Source organism: Nicotiana tomentosiformis, chromosome 7, assembly GCF_000390325.3.
Source record: "Nicotiana tomentosiformis chromosome 7, ASM39032v3, whole genome shotgun sequence".
In the NCBI taxonomy this organism is placed as follows: Eukaryota; Viridiplantae; Streptophyta; class Magnoliopsida; order Solanales; family Solanaceae; genus Nicotiana; species Nicotiana tomentosiformis.
Window position 1 is genome coordinate 52,795,214 of NC_090818.1, and position 22,252 is coordinate 52,817,465.

At 36.1% G+C, this 22,252-nt stretch overlaps 3 protein-coding genes and 1 pseudogene across 4 annotated transcripts; 2 read left to right on the forward strand and 2 right to left on the reverse strand.

The window, feature by feature from the left end:
- Positions 1-904: 904 nt before the first annotated feature.
- On the reverse strand, positions 905-4,911 carry LOC104118566 (uncharacterized). Of its 2 annotated transcripts, none has more exons than XM_009629838.3 (6): positions 4,586-4,911; positions 3,203-3,631; positions 2,920-2,984; positions 2,393-2,539; positions 1,582-1,806; positions 905-1,484 (listed from the first exon to the last, which is right to left on the reverse strand). In XM_009629838.3, exons 1-6 carry the CDS (start codon positions 4,907-4,909, stop codon positions 1,211-1,213), a joined length of 1,464 nt encoding a protein of 487 aa, XP_009628133.2. In that variant the 5' UTR covers positions 4,910-4,911; the 3' UTR covers positions 905-1,210. The 2 variants fall into 2 exon arrangements, with proteins under 2 accessions (XP_009628133.2, XP_009628132.2); XM_009629837.3 differs by having other exon boundaries at positions 2,761-2,984.
- A 761-nt stretch (positions 4,912-5,672) lies between these two features.
- On the forward strand, positions 5,673-10,062 carry LOC104118567 (ABC transporter G family member 26). Its single transcript, XM_009629839.4, has 9 exons — positions 5,673-6,024; positions 6,589-6,872; positions 7,008-7,163; positions 7,269-7,452; positions 7,689-7,967; positions 8,073-8,348; positions 8,429-8,713; positions 8,796-8,903; positions 9,748-10,062. Exons 1-9 carry the CDS (start codon positions 5,809-5,811, stop codon positions 10,015-10,017), a joined length of 2,058 nt encoding a protein of 685 aa, XP_009628134.1. The 5' UTR covers positions 5,673-5,808; the 3' UTR covers positions 10,018-10,062.
- Positions 10,063-12,022: 1,960 nt separating this feature from the next.
- LOC104118568 (uncharacterized) lies at positions 12,023-15,096 on the forward strand. The gene is made up of 2 exons (XM_009629840.4): positions 12,023-14,333; positions 14,999-15,096. Exons 1-2 carry the CDS (start codon positions 12,477-12,479, stop codon positions 15,086-15,088), a joined length of 1,947 nt encoding a protein of 648 aa, XP_009628135.1. The 5' UTR covers positions 12,023-12,476; the 3' UTR covers positions 15,089-15,096.
- A 572-nt stretch (positions 15,097-15,668) lies between these two features.
- On the reverse strand, positions 15,669-19,624 carry LOC104118569 (uncharacterized; annotated as a pseudogene).
- Between the last annotated feature and the right edge of the window lie 2,628 nt (positions 19,625-22,252).

Consider the following 22,252-nt stretch of genomic DNA (forward strand, 5'->3'; position numbering starts at 1 on the left):
ACACTGTGATTTCCCAACCAAAGGTGAAAGGCCATACCACAAAAGGGAGAATTTTTAACACAAAATACTCATTGTGATGACAAGAACCACTTGGAATGCGAAGGATTTGAAACTCATGATTGATAGTTGTGAGAACAGTTGTAGAAGTTAAAGATAATAAAACAGTGTAGAAAAGGACGCCTCTGCCACCTAAGAGTAGGTTATATATTAAAGCCATGCAATTGTTTGCGAAGCAAAAGTTACCAGTAGCGCACTCGACTATTCTATATCCCATAATATAGCACTCTGACTGAGCTACAGGGGGCATTCAAAGAATTTAAGTGCTACTTACTGAAACTGAAGGGTATAAGGATTTTTTTAATTATCAGTTCAAGAGTACTTAAAACCAACGTGTTGTCTAATTTGTAACCTGGAAATAGGTAATTAATCTGCTACAACCAGGTTTTATGAATTCTCCATAACCATTCGACTCCTATCCATTTCAATCCAATACTTACACTCTCAGCGAGTAGAACTTAAATTTTTTGTAATTAAATTCTTAAAAGAGAAATAGTTTTTTTCCACTTTTAATAGAAATTTGAAGGTTTAAGGAGCAGAAGGCAACTCAGCCACAGTATCAAGAACTCGTTAAAGTAGTGAGTGAGCAACCAAATTATCCCAGATCTCAGTCTCCTCGAGTGAGGTGGGGATTTGGTATTTAAAAACTTCCCTTCTTGGCTGCTTCCATCCACTCAGTTAAACTATAATAAAGGGAATGGTCGTATCAACTCAATCTTATTTTCTGAAATGTATTGGGTCACTATTTGAAGAATGCCTGTAATGTTCAAGAGTAGTGTACTATCATGTCCAACAATTTAAAATATTTCGCTTAGAAAAAAGAATCAAAAAGTAGCATGGACCTGTGTTTAAAATGGTAAAACCTTAGTCAGGCTTCTCATTATTTGAATGAAAAATAAAGAAGAGCAGACCCCCACATTTCAGAATGTGGAAGCAACCTCACGTTTGCTTTTAGGCTCATGATTACAGGCAACGTCAACTATAGTTACTCGGGTGCGAACATGTAGAGCAAGTCTCAATATCGTCAAATGGGGAGCCTTATAATCATCACTCAATCACTGTGTGCGTGTGGTGTCACAGTTCAAAAAATGCGACAAAAGAGTTCCCAACATTCAAGCTTTTCATCTTAAATAATCAATCAACTTCGGCCGTTCTACCCTACACTTTGTGACGAGTCTTTGGACAAATTCTCGGACAGACGTGCTTCAAGAAGATCATTTTCCCTCCTGATGGTATCAAGGTCTGCTTTCAGCTTGTCAATATCAACGGTCCGAGACGCCATAGTTGCAAGCTTGCCTTCATAATCAGCCACTTCTCTTCGGGCTCTATCCGTTGCAAGAAGATTTTCGGCTATTTGTTCAAAGCTGTCATGGATGCTAGTAAGTATCCTGTAAGCTTGCCGTCCTACCTGGTCCTTTTTTGCCTCCCTTGTAAAAAAATATAGACAATTTACATTATTAGAGAAATCTACATTCTCATTAACACAGCCAATTTTGTAATCACCAGCATAACAAAAGATTGTACCTGAACACCATCTCATCCACCACTGCATGAGTTCGATTAAGCCGTTCTTGGATAGAGTTGCTCTCCAACTGAAGCTCCCTTGTTTCTTTTAAGATTCTTTCTATGTCAGCATCCTGCTTCTGGCTGTTTTTTGTGATCTCTTCAATACGCTGAATGTAGGTACTCCTAGGTTCCAATTCGGGCCGCTTCTCGGCCTTTGCTGAGAGTATAATAAGTTCCTCCTCTCTGCAGAGTGACAGATAGCAAACATCCAGACAAAGTTACCACCTTGATGCAATTTCTCAACATACTTACATAAATGAGTTAACTTCGTAACCCATATAGTCTAGCAGCTTTCAAGGCTCACAAAACCATGACAATCTGCAATGCAGTTAGTGTCTGTTCCAGTCATAGATTCTTGACAGTTTACATGCAGTAAGATGTTAAGGCTTTAAGCCGCGTAAAAAGCTCTGATTTATATATAGACAAATATCCCTCTATCCCACACTATTTAGCCTCTTTCCTCTAATGAGTAACGACAGATTCTATTCTCAAAGAATCCAACCGATAAGAACCAATAATGTTGTATAGTAACTTAATCATGCCGTATCATATTTTCAACTAAATATTCCACTTTTCACATATTAATTGTTATCCTCTAATACATTTACCGATTCAAAATCAAACAAATAGAGTTTCCTATTCTATGATTTCTTCTGCTACTTCTTTCATTGGCTACAACACAATTTCTTCTCTCAATATTGTTCCTAGTCAAACTAGGTAATCTAAAAGGCGATGGAGAGTCTGCATGACTTAATTGATGATGACCTACCTTTTTTTCTTTTCAGCTAATATAAACTCCAGCTCCAACTCAATCTCTTCCAACTTTTTATATTTTAAATAGCTCTCTGGCTCTGCTGCTTTTAACGTTTCCTCAAGATAACTCTTTTCCTGCTCAAGGGCCTTTCTCTTATCATTCCTGCAAGAGACTTTAGAAGTTATCCCGAGCTTGCATCTGTAACCAGCAAAAACTTTTTTATATGTAAGCAGAACTACAGTTGAGATAGTTATCCAAGTTTCAAAAAAGAAATATAAGAAATGATGTTAGAACTCTAGAACATGCATGAGACTGAATCGTTCCACTCATTTTTCTTTAGGTGTTCTAGGGATGCTTAATAAAGCGACAGATCATTATACTACCAATGGCTCTCCATTTCGACAATTTTGCCCATTTTCAGTTCGACCGGATCGTTTAGTTGATTCACATAAAAGTTAGTGGGACAACTTTCATTAGAAGCCATATTAACTGCTGCTCTCAACAAACCAAGCTTTTCTTGAAGTTTATGTAATTCGACAGACCCTGAGACTGACTTCTCCACGAGCATTTCCTTTTGGTCTTGTAAAGTTCCTGTTTTGCAGTTCATCTGCAGAATGGCATGAAATAATAAGAGAAGTTAACATGCTGGAGTCTTTCTGAAAGCCTAACCACAAAATCAAATATCATTGTCTGTTCCCTAAATATGCTCCAATTCTAAATTGTCAGCTTGTCCGCTCCATTAACATCGACCTATCTACCTCAAAGCCTAAAAGGTCTACCAAAAATTCACTAAAGATCAGATGCAATCCACCTACTATTAAGTACCTGAGGCAAATTCACGCACGGCGAAGTTGATTGCAGTCCATATTCAGAATCATGTTCATTTTCCCTCAAAGAACTCCTCACGCCTTCCACCAAATCCAGGACGTCTTGCTCACCGCCTGATATCTCCTCGCTGGAGTCAACTCTACCTTCTCCAGGTATATGAACACCATTATAAAACTCATCCATCTTATTCGTGGTAAGATAAGATCGCTGTGACGACTCTGGTGTTTGTGTCATCATCAATGGATCACCCACTCTTCCCAAAAGCTCCTTATGTGGCAGTGGTCCTGTATCATCAACATTTTCTTCTGGAGTCTTAAGGCGTCTTTTAGATTCACTAACTGCATCTTTTCGAGCTTCAACATCAGATAGCCTCCCAACCAAGAATCGGACCAACTCGTACAAGTCCTCTTCCGATGGATAAAGAAACTGCCTAAGCAATAGACATAACGCTTGCTCTAAGCACAAATGTAGACAAATCTAACAGACACATATAGCAACACAGCATTTTTAAAAGCGGCGTGAAAACTGAAAACGACAAAGTCCTTGGAGCTTGAAGTGAAAATAGAGAAGTGAAGCGCACAATCACAGAAGATAACTAGACATATATGAATTTAGTAATGTGGCCTAGTGGTCAATGAAATAGGAGGAGAACCATGACATCTCCAATTCAAATCCCAATGGAGGCCAAAAAATACTAGGTGATTTCTTTCCATTTACCTAAACCTTGGATGACAGAGTTACCCGGTACCTTAGTGGAATTGTCGAGTTGCTCGCAAGTTGGCCCAGACACCATTGTCATTTTTAAAAAATGAATTTCGTAATATATTAGTCAAATTGTAATTAACATAACTAATTTCAACCTCCAATCTACAATAATGTCAATATTAATCCAACTCTTCTAAGTTGAGATTTAAAGAACAGATAACTTTTGGTTTAATTCACTTTGTGAAGTCATCAATTTAAAGGAAGCACATTTCTTCACCTAGGAAGCGATAACCCCTCGTTTCGCATTGCTTCATATAAGCGGCAAAGAGAAGGATTTTGGTAACACTGCCTGATCAAGCACTAATGCATATCAAAATCAATTAATTCCTTTAACAAGACGCACTTAGATGCAACACCTACTACGAACGAAGATAATTTGACAGATTAAACAAAACTTCAACAGAATAAACATTGAGATCTCTGGAAGTAAAAATAAAAAATAAAAAATTCCAACTCATCAAAAATACTATAAATACTTATCAAATTCGGGTTCGTTTGCAAAAAGCAGTTCTTAATTGTGCAAAATGCCAGCAAAACGACAGCGTATTAGATATAAGATCAAAAGAAGAAGAAGAAGAAAATGGAGAGGTATATAACAGTAGTAGTAAGTAAAACCTTGTGGAAGCTGATGTCACCGACGAAACCTAGGGTTTTGAAGGCCGAGGCAAGGTCGGAGCAGAGCTTTAAGCGGTCGGACACTGAGTTCTCCGGCAAGGAAGAGGTAAAGGACAAATTTTGGTCAATGAGGTGCAATGACTGGGAGGAGATAAAGAATAATGTTTCCGGCGTGAGATTTTTGACCGATGAGATGCCGGGAGGTATCGTCACCCCTGAGTTGGCGATGGAGTTGAGTAGGATCTCTTGAGATTTTTCCATTTTGTCTCTGCAGACCTTTAGAGCTAGAGGGGATAGCTTATACAGATCATTTTTATTTGACATCCTCTATAAAGTTCATTTTATTAAGTAGTAGTATTATTTATATTTTATTTTATGTGACATAATTTTTTATATTAATAATTTAATAAAGTGATATATTTTTATATTTAAATACAACTTCACTTTAAAATTATTATTTGACGTGTAATGAATTTTTTTTATAACCACATAAGTATTAGCATTAGATATTTAAGAGTGTAAATTTTAAAATTTTTATAGCTATATAAATATTATGACGTTTAAAATCACATGTTTCAATTTAGTGATTACATAAATTGAAACTTACCTGAGTTAGAATAAATGAATAATATCTTATCTCTATACGCTACTTTTAAGTATTTCTATCTCCTCTCTGTAATTTTCTTTTTCAAGTTATTTCCCAAGAGTAATGGAGTATAGTTCCTTTTAAACTTTCTTTCATTTTAAATAGTTTTAATAATTTTTTCCTCTTTAATATTTTATTGAAATCCCCATTTTTGTTCTGACAGTAGTCACAGTACTGCTTATTTCTATTACTTTTATGTAATTTGTCTTAATCGTAAAATGTTTTGTATTTTTCTAGAGATATTCATTTCCTAGAGTTTTTAGATATTCATTAAAAGGTCTAATTTTGTTACTATTTTCAAATTATATGTGGTATACATAGGGTATAAAAATAAATTCAAGTGCAGAGCAACAAGGCTGTGCCATAACTAGAAAATAACCTCAAAGATCACACGATGCATCAAGAGCACCAACAAGTTTTCTAGTTTTCAAATAGAAAGTATGTGTTTCAACAAGTTTCAAGATTTAGGCAAAATTCTGGTTTGGATCAGCTTCTCTACCATATATAATATATAATAGCCATGAACTTTGTCAAACACCATTGAAAAAGTTCTCAATTTTTCTATTTTCATGATACAATGGAGCAAGTAGCACAAGATGAAATCGAGGATTTGTCATTGTCCCCTCCAACTGTTGGCGCCATGCAGATTGCTGGAAGCAATGGTTTCGGCCATAACATAGAGTTCATGTCTCAAGCTTATCTTAGAAACAGAAGCTGCTCTGAAATTGATATAGAAGTAGACCATGATACATCTATCACTCATAATGATCAACCCCTTCCCATATTTCTCAAGGTACATTTTGCTCCAACCAAATACTATCTCATTTAGATTAATATTTATCAATTATTTGTGGGCTTCTTAAGTGTTCTGCTTTTATTCACTAGTTCAGTATCTTTTTTAGTGTACAATAGACCCTCGTAGTCCGGCCCTTTCCTGGATCCCGCACATAGCTGGAGATTAATGCACCGAACTGCCTTTTGAAGAATACAATTTTAGTTCCTGAAGATTTTATATATGAATTTTATGCAACACATTTCTATTCACTATCTGTTTTATTTTGTGCTTATATTAAGAGATATATAAAAATGCCAAAGGAATAAAAGGCAAACTTAAGCGAGGCGGGACAGAATGGGGCAGATTGTAAGTAGGAAAAAAGGTTAAACGGCGCAGAGCAGGGAGGAACGGGCAGGTTTTGAGAGTAGGAAAAAATGTTAAATAGGGCGGAGCAGGGCATGATCGGCGGACCAAGGCTTCACCCGCTCTGCTCTGCTCCCGCCTGCCTCATTTGCCATCACTAAATTTACGATGTAAGTTTAAGAGTTTTGGCTTCTTTAATGTGAGTGGTTACAAATGCAGTTTGCAAATGTGGAGTACAAGGTGAAGATTAACCAAGCTTTCTCCAACAATCCTGTCAAGGCAGTTGTATCAAAGGTAGCTTCCCAATTTGAGCATGACAATTACAAGCATATACTCAAGGGTATAACAGGAAGCGTTGGTCCTGGTCAAATTCTAGCCTTAATGGGGCCTTCCGGCAGTGGGAAAACAACTTTATTAAAGATATTAGGTGGAAGACTGCACGAAAATGTCAAAGGCACCGTCACTTACAATGACATTCCATATAATCCAGCTCTTAAAAGAAGGTGTTACCTATCCAACAATAACTTCTTTTTGCCTCTTTTTATTTTGTTGCCTTAAAACCAGGAGTAGGTACAAGTTTTTCTTTCAATGTACATGATTTTGTATTGACTTCTATTTGTGATGTATACTAATGCTAGGGTGGGTTTCGTAACACAAGATGATGTGCTTTTTCCGCAATTGACTGTTGAAGAAACCTTAGTTTTTGCTGCATTCTTAAGACTTCCAAGTAAGATGAGTCGACGTCAGAAGTATGAAAGAGCAGAAGTTATTATTAAGGAATTAGGCCTGGAAAGGTATGTGAGGTACCTTTTCATGAACTTCAATACATACTGCAACTCTGCCAAAAGAAAATTAACATGATTGTTGCAACTGTTCGTTCCTGAATTTCACAATCATAGATGTCGTCACACGAGAATAGGTGGAGGACTTGTTAAAGGTGTTTCTGGGGGAGAAAGAAAACGAGCTAGCATAGGTCATGAAATCCTTGTTGATCCTTCTCTCCTCTTGCTCGATGAACCAACTTCAGGCCTTGATTCTACCTCCGCAAATAGACTACTTCAAATTCTTCAAGGACTTGCTAAGGTAAACACTTCAGCCATACTTTCACAGATTTGCTGCATAATTCCATCTTTTTAGATGGATTCATTTGTTGCAATATATTCATATAGTCATTTCATTTTGTTATAGTACCCTCCTCTATATATTAATATATTTCTTTTCATATTTTAGTCATAGCCAAAGGTGAAAATTTTTTAAAACACCATTAGGCTCTGCATTATGATTAAGTTAGCCAAATACTAATTTATTTTGTTCGTCAGATGGGAAAGACAATCATAACAACAATTCACCAGCCCTCAAGCAGGATTTTTCACATGTTTGAAAAAATCTTGTTGATATCAGAAGGTTATCCGGTCTATTATGGTAAGGCCAGGGAATCGATGGAGTACTTCTCATCTCTAGGTTTCATCCCGGAAATTGCAATGAATCCAGCAGAGTTCTTGCTGGATTTAGCAACGGGACAAGTAAACGACATTAGTATTCCTGATGATCTATATCCACCTCAATGCTCATCTGAACAAGAGAGGGTTGTAATTAGAGTAAGATTCTAATTTGTACTTGTTCTGATGTTACATTTCTTTAGTTTCTTTGAAAGCTTTTTATTGGACATACTTTCACAGAATTGTATTTATGAACATAATTAGTATCTGCAACACAAGTACAAAATCCAGTTGGAACCAAAAGAGAACCATCAAATAGCTAAGGCACCAGAGCATCTTCAGATGGCCGTTAAAGTAAAGAAAGATTGGACTATATCCTGGTGGGAACAATTCAGGATACTGTCAAAGCGAACATATAAGGAGAGATGTAGAGATTATTATGACAAGTTGAGGTTAGTTCAATCGCTTGGAGTTGCAGTATTGCTCGGACTTCTTTGGTGGAAATCCTCAACTGCAACTGAAGCTCAACTTCGTGATCAGGCAAATCCCAATATTCAATTTTTTCTCTCCTTGTTATAGTATCTTCAAGAAAGTTTACTTTAATTTAACCTGCATTGCAGATTGGTTTAATGTTCTACATCTGTATATTCTGGACTTCTTCATCAATTTTTGGAGCAGTGTATGTTTTCCCGTTTGAGAAGATCTATTTGGTGAAGGAAAGGAAAGCAGACATGTACAGATTAAGCGTCTACTATGTCTGCAGCACATTGTGTGACATGGTAGCGCATGTTTTATACCCGACATGTTTCATGTGTATTCTGTACTTCATGGCCGGATTCAAGAGAACTGTCCAATGCTTTTTTTTAACATTGGGTGCAACACTGTTAATTGCAATAACCAGCCAGGTAAATCCAATCATTTTAAGTTCGCTAACCAAATAAGTTCTCATTTTTGGGAAAGATAAATATATTTGTTATTTGATGATAGGGAGCTGGAGAGCTTTTTGGAGCTGCAGTTATGAGTATTAGAAGGGCGGGGATGGTCGCTTCCCTGATATTGATGTTGTTTCTTCTCACTGGAGGTTACTACGTTCAGGTATCCAAATTACAAAATAGCAGTATTACATTCTTATTCATTGTCAGAAAGGATAAAATCAAGAATCCTACTCAATTAAAATTGATGATATTTTTTTTTGGTAACTAATAAACTTTATTACCAATTGAAACATATGTACAGTACACAAAAAACTGCTTGTTGGACATCATGTCCCAACAATCAGTCATAGTTCAAAGAAGCAACAAGCCAAACAAACAAAAGCTACTCAAAACCAAACTACTATGGATAACTATTGAACCCCTCAAGCCACTTTGCAATTTGTATTAACATTGATGATATTACTTCTACCATATGTCAATAACAAATGAAGCTCAGAAAATAAAACATGTCTCCTTCGGTAAATGATTTTGCGAACAGTAAATCACTATTACTATATGATTGCTAGCAAAGGATTGAGAAACATTCTGCTCAAGAATCTGTCAAACTTGTCAACAAATGGGATAACTTGATAATCTAAAACAACCCAAAGATAGGCTTAACATGGTGTGATATTGTCTGCTTTGGGCTAAGCCAGCGCGATTTTTCCCAAAAGGTCTCACACCATTAAGAGATCCTTACACCTTATATATAGGCTCTCAATCTTTTCAGCTACCAATCTGGTACTTTGTTCGCACACCCAACAATAATAGAAGTACAAGCATGAATTCATTGAATTTTTATCCGCTAGAAAAATGAAGTCACAAAACTATCTTCTGTCACATTAAAGTAATTGAACATTACTCAACTATAATAGTGAAGTCAAAAAATAATCTCTTTTGTCACATTAAAAATACAAATGACTGAAAGATCAACTTATTTTTTGGTGTGTGTAATTTTTTTGCAGCATATACCAAAATTCATGAGGTGGCTAAAGTACTTATCATTCATGTACTATGGATTTAGGCTACTGTTGAAAGTGCAATACTCAGGAGATGAGTTATATGACTGTGAAAGCAAAGGGGGTTGCAGAACCCTTCAGAGTTCTCCTTCATTTGACACTGTCAATTTAAAAGGTGGCTTAAAAGAAGTTTGGGTTTTGATAGCAATGGCTCTTGCTTATCGCCTCTTAGCTTACCTTTGCCTTCGCAGAAAAATCAATATTTGTAATCTTTGAGACTAACACTTCTTTGTTTTTAGTGGATGAAACTTAATTTCTTGATATTCACACTTAGGTATTGACTATAGGGAAATTGAATTCTCAATTTTTGAAAGCAATCATTTTGATTTTCACAATCTTTTCTTTACTTCATTTCTAATTCCCCCTCCCGCGAAGGAAAGAGAGTTCTCTTTTACTAATGTCAATGTTGACTCATTTAATTAAACCATCTTTCTAGCATAAATAATTCCATTCTTTTGTCTTCTAATTAAGCTATAACAGGAAAACTACATTGATTAGCTTTAAATCCTTTAAAATATTGTTTAACTTTTACTCCTACCACATTTTCAATATCACGAGAAAAAAATAATTAAACCTTTATTTCTTCCCAATAGATTTTATTATGTGTACTGCTATGACACAGAAGTAAATGTAAGGGGCCGTTTAGTCCAAAATAATCTGAAATTATAATCAGGATAGATAATTTCATAATTTTGATATAAGTCTTATCTTGACTTTAGCTAATATTCACAATGAATAAATTTAGCATTACATATCTTCAAAAGATATTAATTATTTTAAAAAATATAATGGGGATAAATGTCCAAGTGGAATAGTATTCAAAGTCACAGGTGCATGTTGAACAATTCGTTGTTTTCATGTCTACATCTGCCATCCTCATTGTGGGTCCCCCATTCCCCCACATCCCACGTTCTAACTGTGTGCTACTCTTAATTATCGTCCCATGACTTTGCTGCTTAATCACATTCACACCCCTATAATTATAAGATTGTATACACAACTCCTTTCAATTTAGTTCTAATTTTTACATAAGATGCATGAAAAAGAAAAATGAAACTGTTTCTGCGTTATATTTTACTTTTGCAAGAAGGAAAAATAGATATGACTCGGGGTGTGTTTGGTATAACGAAAAATATTTTTCGTGAAAAATATTTTTTAAGAAAATATTTTCTTGGAAAACAAGTAGTAATCTTATTCATTTTCCGGTGTTTGGTACGCAAATTAAGGAAAATAACTTCTCAAGAGTATTCATAAATAATTTAGATACAATAAACATGAAGTCATAAACTTTCGAATCAACAACCTTTCGAACCCACAAATTTCATAAACTTCCGAACCATTAAACTTTTAAAACTGCAAAAAAAAGAAAAAAAAATTGTGCGGGGTGGGGGCGGTGTTTTTGCGGGTGGGGGAGGGGGTGGGTGGTGCAGAAAAAAAAAACAGAAATTTGAAAATTACAAAAAAAAAGTAAAAAAAGAAACTTGTGCGGGGTGGGGGTGCAGTGGGGTGGGTGGTGCAGAAAAACGAAAAAACAGAAATTTAAAATTACAAAAAAAAGTATTTTTTTTTTTTTGCGGGGGTGTAGGGTGGGTGATGACGGAAAAAAAAAAGCTGAAATTTGAAAGAAAAAAAAAACCTTTTTGGAGAGAGAGGTGTGATTAGGTGGGTGGGTGAGGGTGAGGAAGGTTGAGAAGGAGTTTTGGAAAATGTTTTTCCTTCTCTGGATAAAGAAAACATCTTTCTCCAATCGGAAAAAAATGAGTTAATAAGGAAAATATTTTTCAAAACATTTAAATCAACCAAACATGGAAAAATTGAAAAACATTTTTCGAAAAATATTTTCCTTCGTACTAAACACACCCTCACTTTTAAAACTTGAAAAAGTAGAATTTTTTTTTTCCAAAAAAGAAAAATGAGGAACATTAACTCGATCAATAAAAGCTTTTAAGTAAAAAAGAATTATTTTATGTATCGACATTTTTGGGATACTCCGATAAAATGAAACATATATCAAGGTTCAATATAGAACTACAACTTCAAACAGTCTTAAAAGACATGATTCAAATGTTGTAGGTGAAAATGCATTATCTACTTCTTCCCAAACTAATTCAAGAAGACATACATTATCTCTTTACACAAATTATTATTGAATAATTAAAATACATTTGCAAGCAAATGAGGTTATTGTAAGCTCATATGGAAAAGAGGCAAAAAAGAAAAGAGCAAAGGGCAAAGCCGTCATTGCAAAAGAAATAGGAATGGACCATGTGCTTAAAAACTAAGAGGTCCTCAAATCATTGAAACCCGGTTCTGGTATCAGTTTGAAGTTGTGGATACCAATAAAAGACATCATTCATGTTGAGTCTTCCTAAAATTTCCCATTGGAGGATACACAAAGTCTGACAATTTGTGTCAGCTTAGTCCTGAAACACCCTTTCCCCCCTATCAATTTCCTTCAAATTTTTACAGTATAAGAAGTTGTACAGATACTAAAAGGCACCTTTAATGGTGAGTCAAGAAAGTCAATCTTAAGAATTTTCCCCATTTTGAAGAAGCACATGTTCTGACAAAAAGGCTTAGTCTTGAATTTCATTATTTTTTCAAACTCTTTTCTGTAAGGATTCTTGAGAAAAAACAAGTCTCTCTTTTGTTCTTTGTGCTCTCTCTTTGAATTAATGGAACTGATACCTTACTCAGACCCAAAGTCTGAATCAAGCTGTATTAATCCACCTTGGGAAGATATGTTTAGATCAGCCTCAATGAGGAAACCAGAAGAACCAAAACCACAGAACCAGCCACCTTCTGAACCTCAGCCAACAAACCCAACAAAGGAAAATAACTCAACAGATGAGAATTCTTTGTCTTCTGATCCTCAGGTACGTTTAGCCCTTTACATAGCTATGGCTCATGCTGGACTTGTACTCACAATTTTCATTCTTTATGGAGTTGGTAAATTGCTTGAAGAGTATTTGAGAGCTATGTTATGGGCTGTACTATGTTCAATTCCTTTGAGGGGAATTCAGCAAACCCTTGTTGCATTTTGGTCTGAACCTTTAAAGTTAGGCCTTACTGAGACCATTTTGGCTGTTCCTGTGGCTGTTTTTAGAGTCTTTCTTGGGACCCTTGTTGATATTAAGGATAAGATTTTCAGGGTTGTTCTTAGGAGACCTAAAGTTAACGCGTCGAGGCGTCATACTAGTGGATTTTTCATTTTGTTAAGGTGGCTTGTGTCTTTTTGGGTGTTTGTGATTGCTTATGAGCAGATTGGTGGAATGGGGTCAGTTGCTCTTCTCGCGTTGGGATTTATGTTTACGGCTAACAGTGTGGATTCCACTATGAATGCAGTATCATCTTTTAGAAGTCATAGCTTTCGTAGATTCCCTATCACTGCTTTCTTTACTAGAGGGATATTGAAAAAATTGAAGACTATTGCGGCGATTGGTTTGATTGTTGGGTTGAGTGTGGGTTCCTTGGCAGGTATGATTTTCTTCTCTTATAAAATTGGTGTTGAGGGGAAAGATGCAGTTATTGCATTGAAATCCCACGTAGAGGAAAGTAATTATGCTGAGAAAATTGGTGTTAAGCAATGGATGGACGAAAATGATGTCCCGGGGATGGTGGATAAGTACACCTCTCAAATGTACGAGACAGTATTTACACAAATAGATAGCTACGCTATGCAATATAATATGACGGAGTTTGTTTCCGGAATAAAACATTTTGTAATAGCCCCTGCAAACAACTCATTTAATCACTCCACGGCTTTGGCATCCCCTTCTCCATATGCAGAGAAATTCTTAAGCATAAAAAGAAGGATTAAGGATCGAGAATGGGCACAGATATATACAGAAGTGGATGTTATGTTCAGGGAACTGCTGATCACTAGAGAGGACTTGGTTGAGAAGGCTAAGGGGTTTGCTCTTCAAGGAGTAAATGTAATGCAACGGATACTTGTTAGTAGCACATCCATCTTAGGTGGAAGCATGAAAGTCGTGTTCCTGATTGGGAATTCCATAGTTTCAGGTGCTGCTGGTCTTTTTAATTTTGTATCTCAGCTAATGGTATTCATATGGGTACTTTATTATCTTATCACGTCGGATTCTGGTGGAGTAACAGAACAGGTGATTAGTATGCTCCCTATGTCACATTCTGCAAAGAGGCGAAGTGTTGAGGTTCTTGACAAAGCTATTTCTGGGGTTCTTTTAGCAACTGCTGAGATTGCACTCTTTCAGGGATGCCTGACTTGGCTCTTGTTCAGATTATTCTCCATACATTTTTTGTACATGTCGACAATCCTTGCATTTATTAGTCCTTTGTTTCCTATTTTCCCGTCACTGCTCTCAACTATCCCAGCAGCTTTACAGTTGGTTCTTGAAGGTCGATATGTATTGGCGGTCAGCATATCCATTATACATCTTGTACTTATGGACTATGGTACATCTGAAATTATGGAGGATATCCCTGGCTATAATGCGTATCTCACTGGTCTCAGCATTATTGGGGGAATGACATTGTTCCCTTCAGCAGTTGAGGTAATTAACAGACATCACTCTCTCTTCAATTTCCATTACGAATTTCCTTGCATCACTTGTATTAGCTGGAAAGGTTTGTCATGTTGTCCTCTTGTTGAGTATGAAAAAAGAAGTGAACCTGGAGGATTTCCGTCTGCCATGAATCAGCTATTAATATATCTTCCATATTAGACAGAAAAATATTAACTTTTTTTAATCCTTTATTTACCTGTCAAAAAGGGAACGAGATTTCAGCTGTTTTATGTTCTGATTGTCACACAAGACAGCATGACAGGAACGGCAATAATGCCATTATGGAAAGAAGCTACGAATCCCTATCCCTTTCAACCTTATTCTTAACTCCAATCATTCTATAGATCATCATGGTCTTGGAACTAGAGTCTCCTTATTTCACTTAAGATGATTTTATTACCATAAGTGTTTCAAGTGGCTTGATAAGAGGATACCTTTACAAAATCTCTAGCACCAAATGATGAGTCCTTGCAAAAATAATGAGTCAGTATAAAGAAAGATTTCAAGAAGGGTGAATTAGGAAGTCGGATGCTTCTTTAGGTGCATACTCAATGCTGGAAACTCAAAGATTGTCAATTTCCTTACAGCAGCATTGGGAAAAAGAACGTACTAATGGATTTATGACATTAGCTTTGTGTGTTTATGTTGTGCAGGGAGCAATAATGGGGCCACTGATGACTACTGTTGTGATTGCACTCAAAGATTTGTATGTTGAGTTTGTATTGGAAGAACAGAAGGAATGAGTAGAAAAGATCCATATTTGCAATGTCTTGGCCTTTGAAGACGTTGAGAAGGGCGCTGCCACTTTGCTTGATGGAAATACATTGCAATATGAAACTGAATTCTTTTTTCTTCCCAGTCAACTGCTGTCTGTATCTCACATGTGATAGGCTTTTATCATCCGTGTTCACCACAAATTGGGTTGAGGTTTTTTCTCTCTCTGAAATCTGTTGATAGTGTGCAGAAGTTGCTAGCTCCGTAAAATATTTAATTTGTATACAATTGTGTATTCTCTTTGTAAAACTTTGATCGTGTGAAGAGAAAATTAGAATTGTTTTCAGTGTTTCTAATGCCTTTTATGTCTTGCTCGTGACATGTGCTAAAGATCACCTTTAGCATTTCCAACCAATTCTCTGTCAAATGTTATGACCTAAAGTTAGATTCAACAAACCACAATCTGAAATACAGCTAGGAGACAGGTGGTGTTTCCCAGTGATAAAAGCAGCGTAAGTTGCATGACTTCTGAATCAGATGTGTATTCATACCATGATACGTGTTATATTAACTGCAGAATTTCTTTTTTTTTTCCTTTTGCTTTCCCCCTTATTAACTGCAGAATTTCTCATTGTGAATAGCTAGTTTAAAAATGACAATATTACAGGGATAGTTGAATGTTTCAACAGAATGAGGTAGAGACATTTGAGAAACAACTCAACAAAACTATCCACTAGGTGCTAAAGTTTGTTGCTTGCCTTTTTTCACATTAAATCCTATTATCATTTCATGTATTTCTGAAGGAACTTCCTATGAAAGTCATTCCGAATGGTGTCATTTATAAAGCGCTTGGCCGCCTTCAGTTCCCCCCGAGCCTGATTCTTGAAGACCACATCATCATCCCACCTAAAGAGAATAAATTAAAGCCAAATGTGGTAAATTTTACACTTAAGTAAAGCTAAAGAATCTTAAATAAGCCATATCTTAAGGGTTAAACCTTCTCTTCACAGTGAAAGATGTTGGCTGGTTTAATAGAGGGTTTCCCTTCAACAATTCTGCTTCCTTTGCTTTAAGCTCCTCCTCTTGCTCTTGTCGTTCCTGCCAAAAAGACAGAATTTAGAGTTTATAGCAATGTTATTTAAATCTCTGAATGCAAATTTTACACAGTTCCTGAAGCTATTTCCACAGAGAATGAATACCACCAATTCTAATTTTAAACTACAGAGAAATATAGTTCAAGAAACAAATTTTTTTGAAGAACCCACATATAAACTGATAAAGAAACTATTGAGCACCAAGTTAAACTTACTTTCCGAAGTTTCTCCTCTGCTTTTTCCTTCTTTATCTGTTCAAGCTCTGCCAGGAGAGCCTCTGTATCGTCATCATCATCATCATCATCATCATCATCCTCACTAGTCAGTGTAAACAACTTGTAAGATTTTGAAGTAACAGAATAATACAATTTTAAAGCAAAGCTACAGTAAGGGGAAACTGCATCAAGGGCGGACTGTTAGTATTCATTTGAGTTCTTGGCTACATGCATTCTATAACAACTATTTGATCATTACAACAAAAATTTACACCAGCTCCTGCCTCTTTGCAAAATATTATCCCTGAATTTATCAATGGAAAATTATCAGGCATACCCATGTTTGTACAAATAGGGAACAAGGTACAAACCTCTCATCATCACTTTTGACGTCAGCATCATCAGCGTCAGCATTGCGGGGAACAATGCGATCTTCAATCTCTCTTTTCCCCCCTGCAGCACAATGTCATATAACAATGGATACTTGGTATCCAACTTGAAATCCTAGACCAGTCTAATGAACAAACAGCACTCACCTTCTAAAAGGAGTTGACCACCCTTTCTCCGGTCTCTGTCCTCTACAACAAAATACAGTACAAGTTTAAGAGTCGGAACAAAATCAGATTGGAATTAGCATGTCTCAATATGTTTTTTTATAAGGTAAAGTTAGCATGCGTCGATATGTATGTGTATCTGTTTCTGTATGTGTGTGTGTGTGTGTGTGTGTATGTGCAAGAGAAAAAGTGTCCACATTTCACATACCATAGCCTTTATCTTTTGAAGAAAAGTGTCTCCGCTCACGGTCTTCTAACTCTTCTCAGAGGTTTCTCCTCTGCAACTCATCCTGAGTGTCCTGTCCATCCTTTCTGTGTCATGCATGATAACGGAAACGTAATTCAATTTGGAATCATGATACAATTTAGAGGACTACCAATTTAAGTTACTCAGGCACAATCATCGATAGGATAGAGAAATGCCCTGTTTCTTCCATGCATGATAACAGTATCAAGTTTAATTTAGACTCGTGATACAAATAAGAAGACAACCAACTATGCTGTCCTAATGAGAAACCCAATTGAGTTAAAACGAATACACTGTCCCAATTTCATATACTATGAAGCACGACTACTGGAAGTTCATCAATCAGTTTGACACAAAGTACAGCGCATAATTCAGCCTGTTTCTCACGCAAATATACTGTTTCAGCCCTAAGACAACTTAGATCAAAATTGTTTTACTTGAAAGTGACAAAAAAAAAACTCACTACACAACCAATTAATAATCTAACTTTTGATAACCGAGAAATCCTCGAGGGCCAGTCGGCGGACAGTTAAAAATTCAATGGATAATGGGCCCCCCTTTACCCTTCTCACTTAAATATCAAGCTTTTTTTCATGGCAGGATTCGAACTTGTGATGTGCATGGGCCCCCTTTAACCATTCTCTACTTAAATACCAAGCTTTTGTTCGCGGCAGGATTCGAACTTGTGATGTGCACCTAATCCACACAACATGAGCTATGTTTTTATGGTTGAACAAATGCCCTAGGGCACCTTTTAATGATCCAAGTTATACCATGAACTGCAGTACCTAGATAACAAGGACACAAGATATCATAAACTACGCATCCTTTTCTAATTCTAGCATTCATATTACACAAAGATCCTTGTCATATTATGGTTTTGCTAAATTGATCCTTGTCATACTATTGATACATAAATTTTCAACAACTCGAATGCAGAATGACCTATCATTTTTCCCATACAGGGTAGAAGTAAGAATACATATTTTTATTTGTATCATAAATGAGATCTTTCTCTTGAAAATATTGACTTCACAAGGACTTCCCAGTTACTTATGTGGAAACTACGTCTATTTGGAAGTTACAACTATAGGAAAGAATAAATATATCAACGGAATTGCCAACGATTGCAGAATCTAAGAGAGTACACATTATCATTATCAGCTACTGTTATTTTTGAGACCAAGAAATCCCGCAGCCTTCGAAACTCGGGGATAATGGGCCCACCCCTCTACCTTATCCACTTAAATACCAGGCTTAGATCGCATGATGCAGGACTCGAACCTGTGACCTAATTCACAAGTCCCTCAACAATTATATTCAACATAACCTTCCAATTGAGCTTAGTTGAGATTTAGCATACGCCACTTCACTTCAGCAGGATGCAATATAACATCAGAATCTACAGACACAATAACCAAAAAGCTCACTACTACCACTTGCAGGCTGCAGCCAGGTAACTTGTCCAAGCCACAAAAAAAAATCCATCTTTTGCATTTTAGGAAGTCATCTATGCCCCTTACAACAATAAAAGGAAAAAGAAGATCCTCATCCAATTCAATTTAGGATTGTCACAGTAAAATAGTTTTTGTACAGGGCCACAGCCTCCAACAAAGTTCATCCAACAGTGTAGGATAAATCGAAGTCATGCTACTTTTGCTTCTACATAACAGTCTAGTTATGTCTCTGTATTGCTTTTAACACAAGAGTATATCAAATATTTTTTGCAAGAACTTTTAAAATCTACGAAGATAAAATATAGCAGTCTTGGCAAATATTAGCCTACTTTGACAAGACCTTTTTTTTGCGGGGGTTTTTCCCTCAAGAACTCTATGGCAAAGCAACCTCTTAAGTAATTAAAGAATCATCACATCCCTTTCGATTTAACCAGCTGGATTACGATATTCTTCTGTTCTTTACCCCATACAAAGGATAAAAGAAATGCCATAAAAGTTTAACAACAAGCATTAAATAAACAAAAGAAGAGAATCGGACAAGAACAAAAACCTGGGCTTTAAAGTAGTGTGAGATGCAATGTCTCTTGAAGAATATTTCTGAGATGGACCAAAAATTCGAGTTCCACCTTGTTCATTCCCACCTTTAGCTGGCGCCCATGTAGGCCTAGCTGCTGTTGTCATACTTCAAGATTCTCCTCCACCAAATCTATCAATAAAAATAACTTCTTTACTCAGTATAAACAACAAAAGGCAAGAAATTAAATGCAAAACAAACTAGGGCCAAAGAAACACTAAGATAATTCAATGCAGTGGAACCCTTGAAAACAACATTGATTTGCCGCAGCGTATGATGGATTAGCCCTAAAATTGGAATTTGAAAATCGGATTTTTCGATTACCTAACGAGTGACGAGAATCAACGCCAGAATCAGAGAGATAGGTGAGTTGGGACTTCGAATTCGGGTTCGACCCGATTAGCACACTATACATTTGTGAGAAATTTGAAAATAATTTAATTTTAAACTACTCATTTTACCCATTTTATACTTAATTATAAGCTTTTATATTTGTCGTGACCTCATAAAATTTTTACCCCTTAAACTTCTAATACCACAAATTTCAAAAGTTTTTCTTTTTTCCTTTAAAATCTGTGTCGATTCAAAATAACTCATCTAAATTAAAGTGGAGAGAGTATATTATATTTTATTCGGAAAAGGGCCAAAAACACCCTTGAACTATTTAAAAAAACTCAAAAATGCCCTCTGTTTAATTTTGGTACCAAAAATATATTTGCCGTCTATATTTTGGACTACAAATGCCCTTCAACCGTTAGTCTTGCCATTGAAGGTGACATGGCAGTCCAATTGAGTTAGATTTGCTTACATGGTCATCCACCTAAGCAATCCAGTATGACAAAAATATTTTTTCAGAAAAATTATTTTTCTGAAATATTTTTAAAAATACAAAATCAACACTTATCCGAAAAAAGTAAAAAATTTCCGAAAAAAATTATTTATTTTGAAATTTTTTATTAAAATACAAAATCAACACTTATTCCGAAAAAAGTAAAAAAATTCCGGAAAAATTATTTTTTCGGAAATTTTTATTCAAATACAAAATCAACACTTAATCCAAAAAAAGTAAAAAAATCCGAAAAAAATATTTAGTTCGGAATTCTTTTTAAAAATACAAAATATTCCGAAAAAAGTAAAAACTTTCCGGAAAAATAATTTTTCCGGAACTTTTTTACTTTTTTCGGAATAAGTGTTGATTTTGTATTTAAAAAAATTCCGGAAAAATAATTTTGCCATGTTAGATTGCTTAGGTGGATGGCCATATAAGCAAATCTAACCCAGTTGGACTACCATATCACCTTCAATGGCAAGACTAACGGCTTAAGGGTATTTGTGGTCCAAAACATAGACGACGGGGATATTTTTGGTACCAAAAACAAACATAGGGCATTTTTGAGCTATTTCAAATAGTTCAAGGGCATTTTTAGCCTTTTTTCGTATTTTATTTGACCATTATTTTACTCATTCGTTTTATTACTCCCTTTGTTTGGAATCTGGAACCAAAGTATGGTACATTTGGACTCAAAAAATATAAATAGGTTGAAAAAAACTGTGCACCGTTTTATATATAGTGCGGTTATTCATCGCGCTATATATAAAATGTGGCTCTGCCAATAATTCACGTGTACTTAACTAACCCACCAATAATTCATATGGGTATAGCATATGTTATGCATGCGCTATACATCCACCAATTATACCCCCGACCTGGGTTTTTTCTTATTTAAAGAGGTTTTGAATTTGGTAAAAATCCATTCAGCATCTTTCAAGTCTTCCGAAATATTTGTTCATTAAGCTATAATGTCCGAAGAGCGAAAAATTAGGGTTTTATTATATTTGGGGGTAGGTGGGTGGGGTTGTGACGGAGAATAACTCACTACGCTATAGTTGTTCTCCACAGTGTCATGTTAAGTTGTCATTTACAATGGAGTACGACAGATTGGTATCGTTGTTATATAAAAAAAAATCAGTGTGAGCAAACGTTTGGTGAATATTAAAGTAACCGGAAGATATATGTATTATGTTACTCCGCAAGGGGTTGCTTGTAATGGTGAGTTTAACATCGAAGAAGATGAAACTCTGACAAATTTTTTGAGGACTCCGGATGAACATCAGGAACTTCTTGTGATAAAAATGTTGGAAATATACGTCAAGGCGCAAGACGTTCGCAATAATGAGGTTCCACAAAGTAGGGATATCCCTCAATCATCGGATGGTTATTTTGGAGCAGTTTTAGCCGAACAGATTCCGGGTGAAAGAGTTTGGCATGATCTAAACTTATCTCCACGGGCGCGAATGAGGACCGATGACATAATTTCTCCCCAAGTTTACATAATCCACAAGCCGAGTGGTAAACTTTAATTTTTCTTTGTGTTACGATATTTTTATTTTTATGTATTGAATTTGTATTAACACTCATATATTCCATAGGGGGTACCGCCAGATATGAATTTTACAAGTTATGAACCAACGCACAATTGGAATATGGCTAGTTATGGTGTATTGGATCATGGTGGTCCATCCGGGAGCCATCACCAACAAGATAGTGTGCATCATGGGATATCAACACATTATGATTTGTAAGTGAAGTGATAAAGTTTATATGTAAAGTTTGGATGAAACTCATTATTTTATTGGTTGTGCACTGAAAGCGAGCAACTTGAAGATCATGTCCTTACTCAATTGCCCGAAGACGACATATTTAATCAGGATCTGGTAGATACGCAGAGTCAGGAAGATAATAGTGATTATGATAACAATGTTGATGAGTCTGGAAATGACACACCCTTCTCTGGTGAGGGTGATGATGATGAGGCCGAGAATGATGAACCTGATTTGATGAGGGAGCATGCTCTACCTCTCGTTAGACGAAGAGCGTACGAGTCTCATGTGTCGTTTCATTCAAGGGAGATTCCCTACCTTGATCAGTTGCCAAGTATGCCGGATGCGGATGCCCTCATAATGGGTCTTGACGAAATTCGGACAACAATGTGGGATGAATCTAGAGCAACGGTATTGTCAAAGGGCATGCTTTTTGCTGATAAAGCGTGCC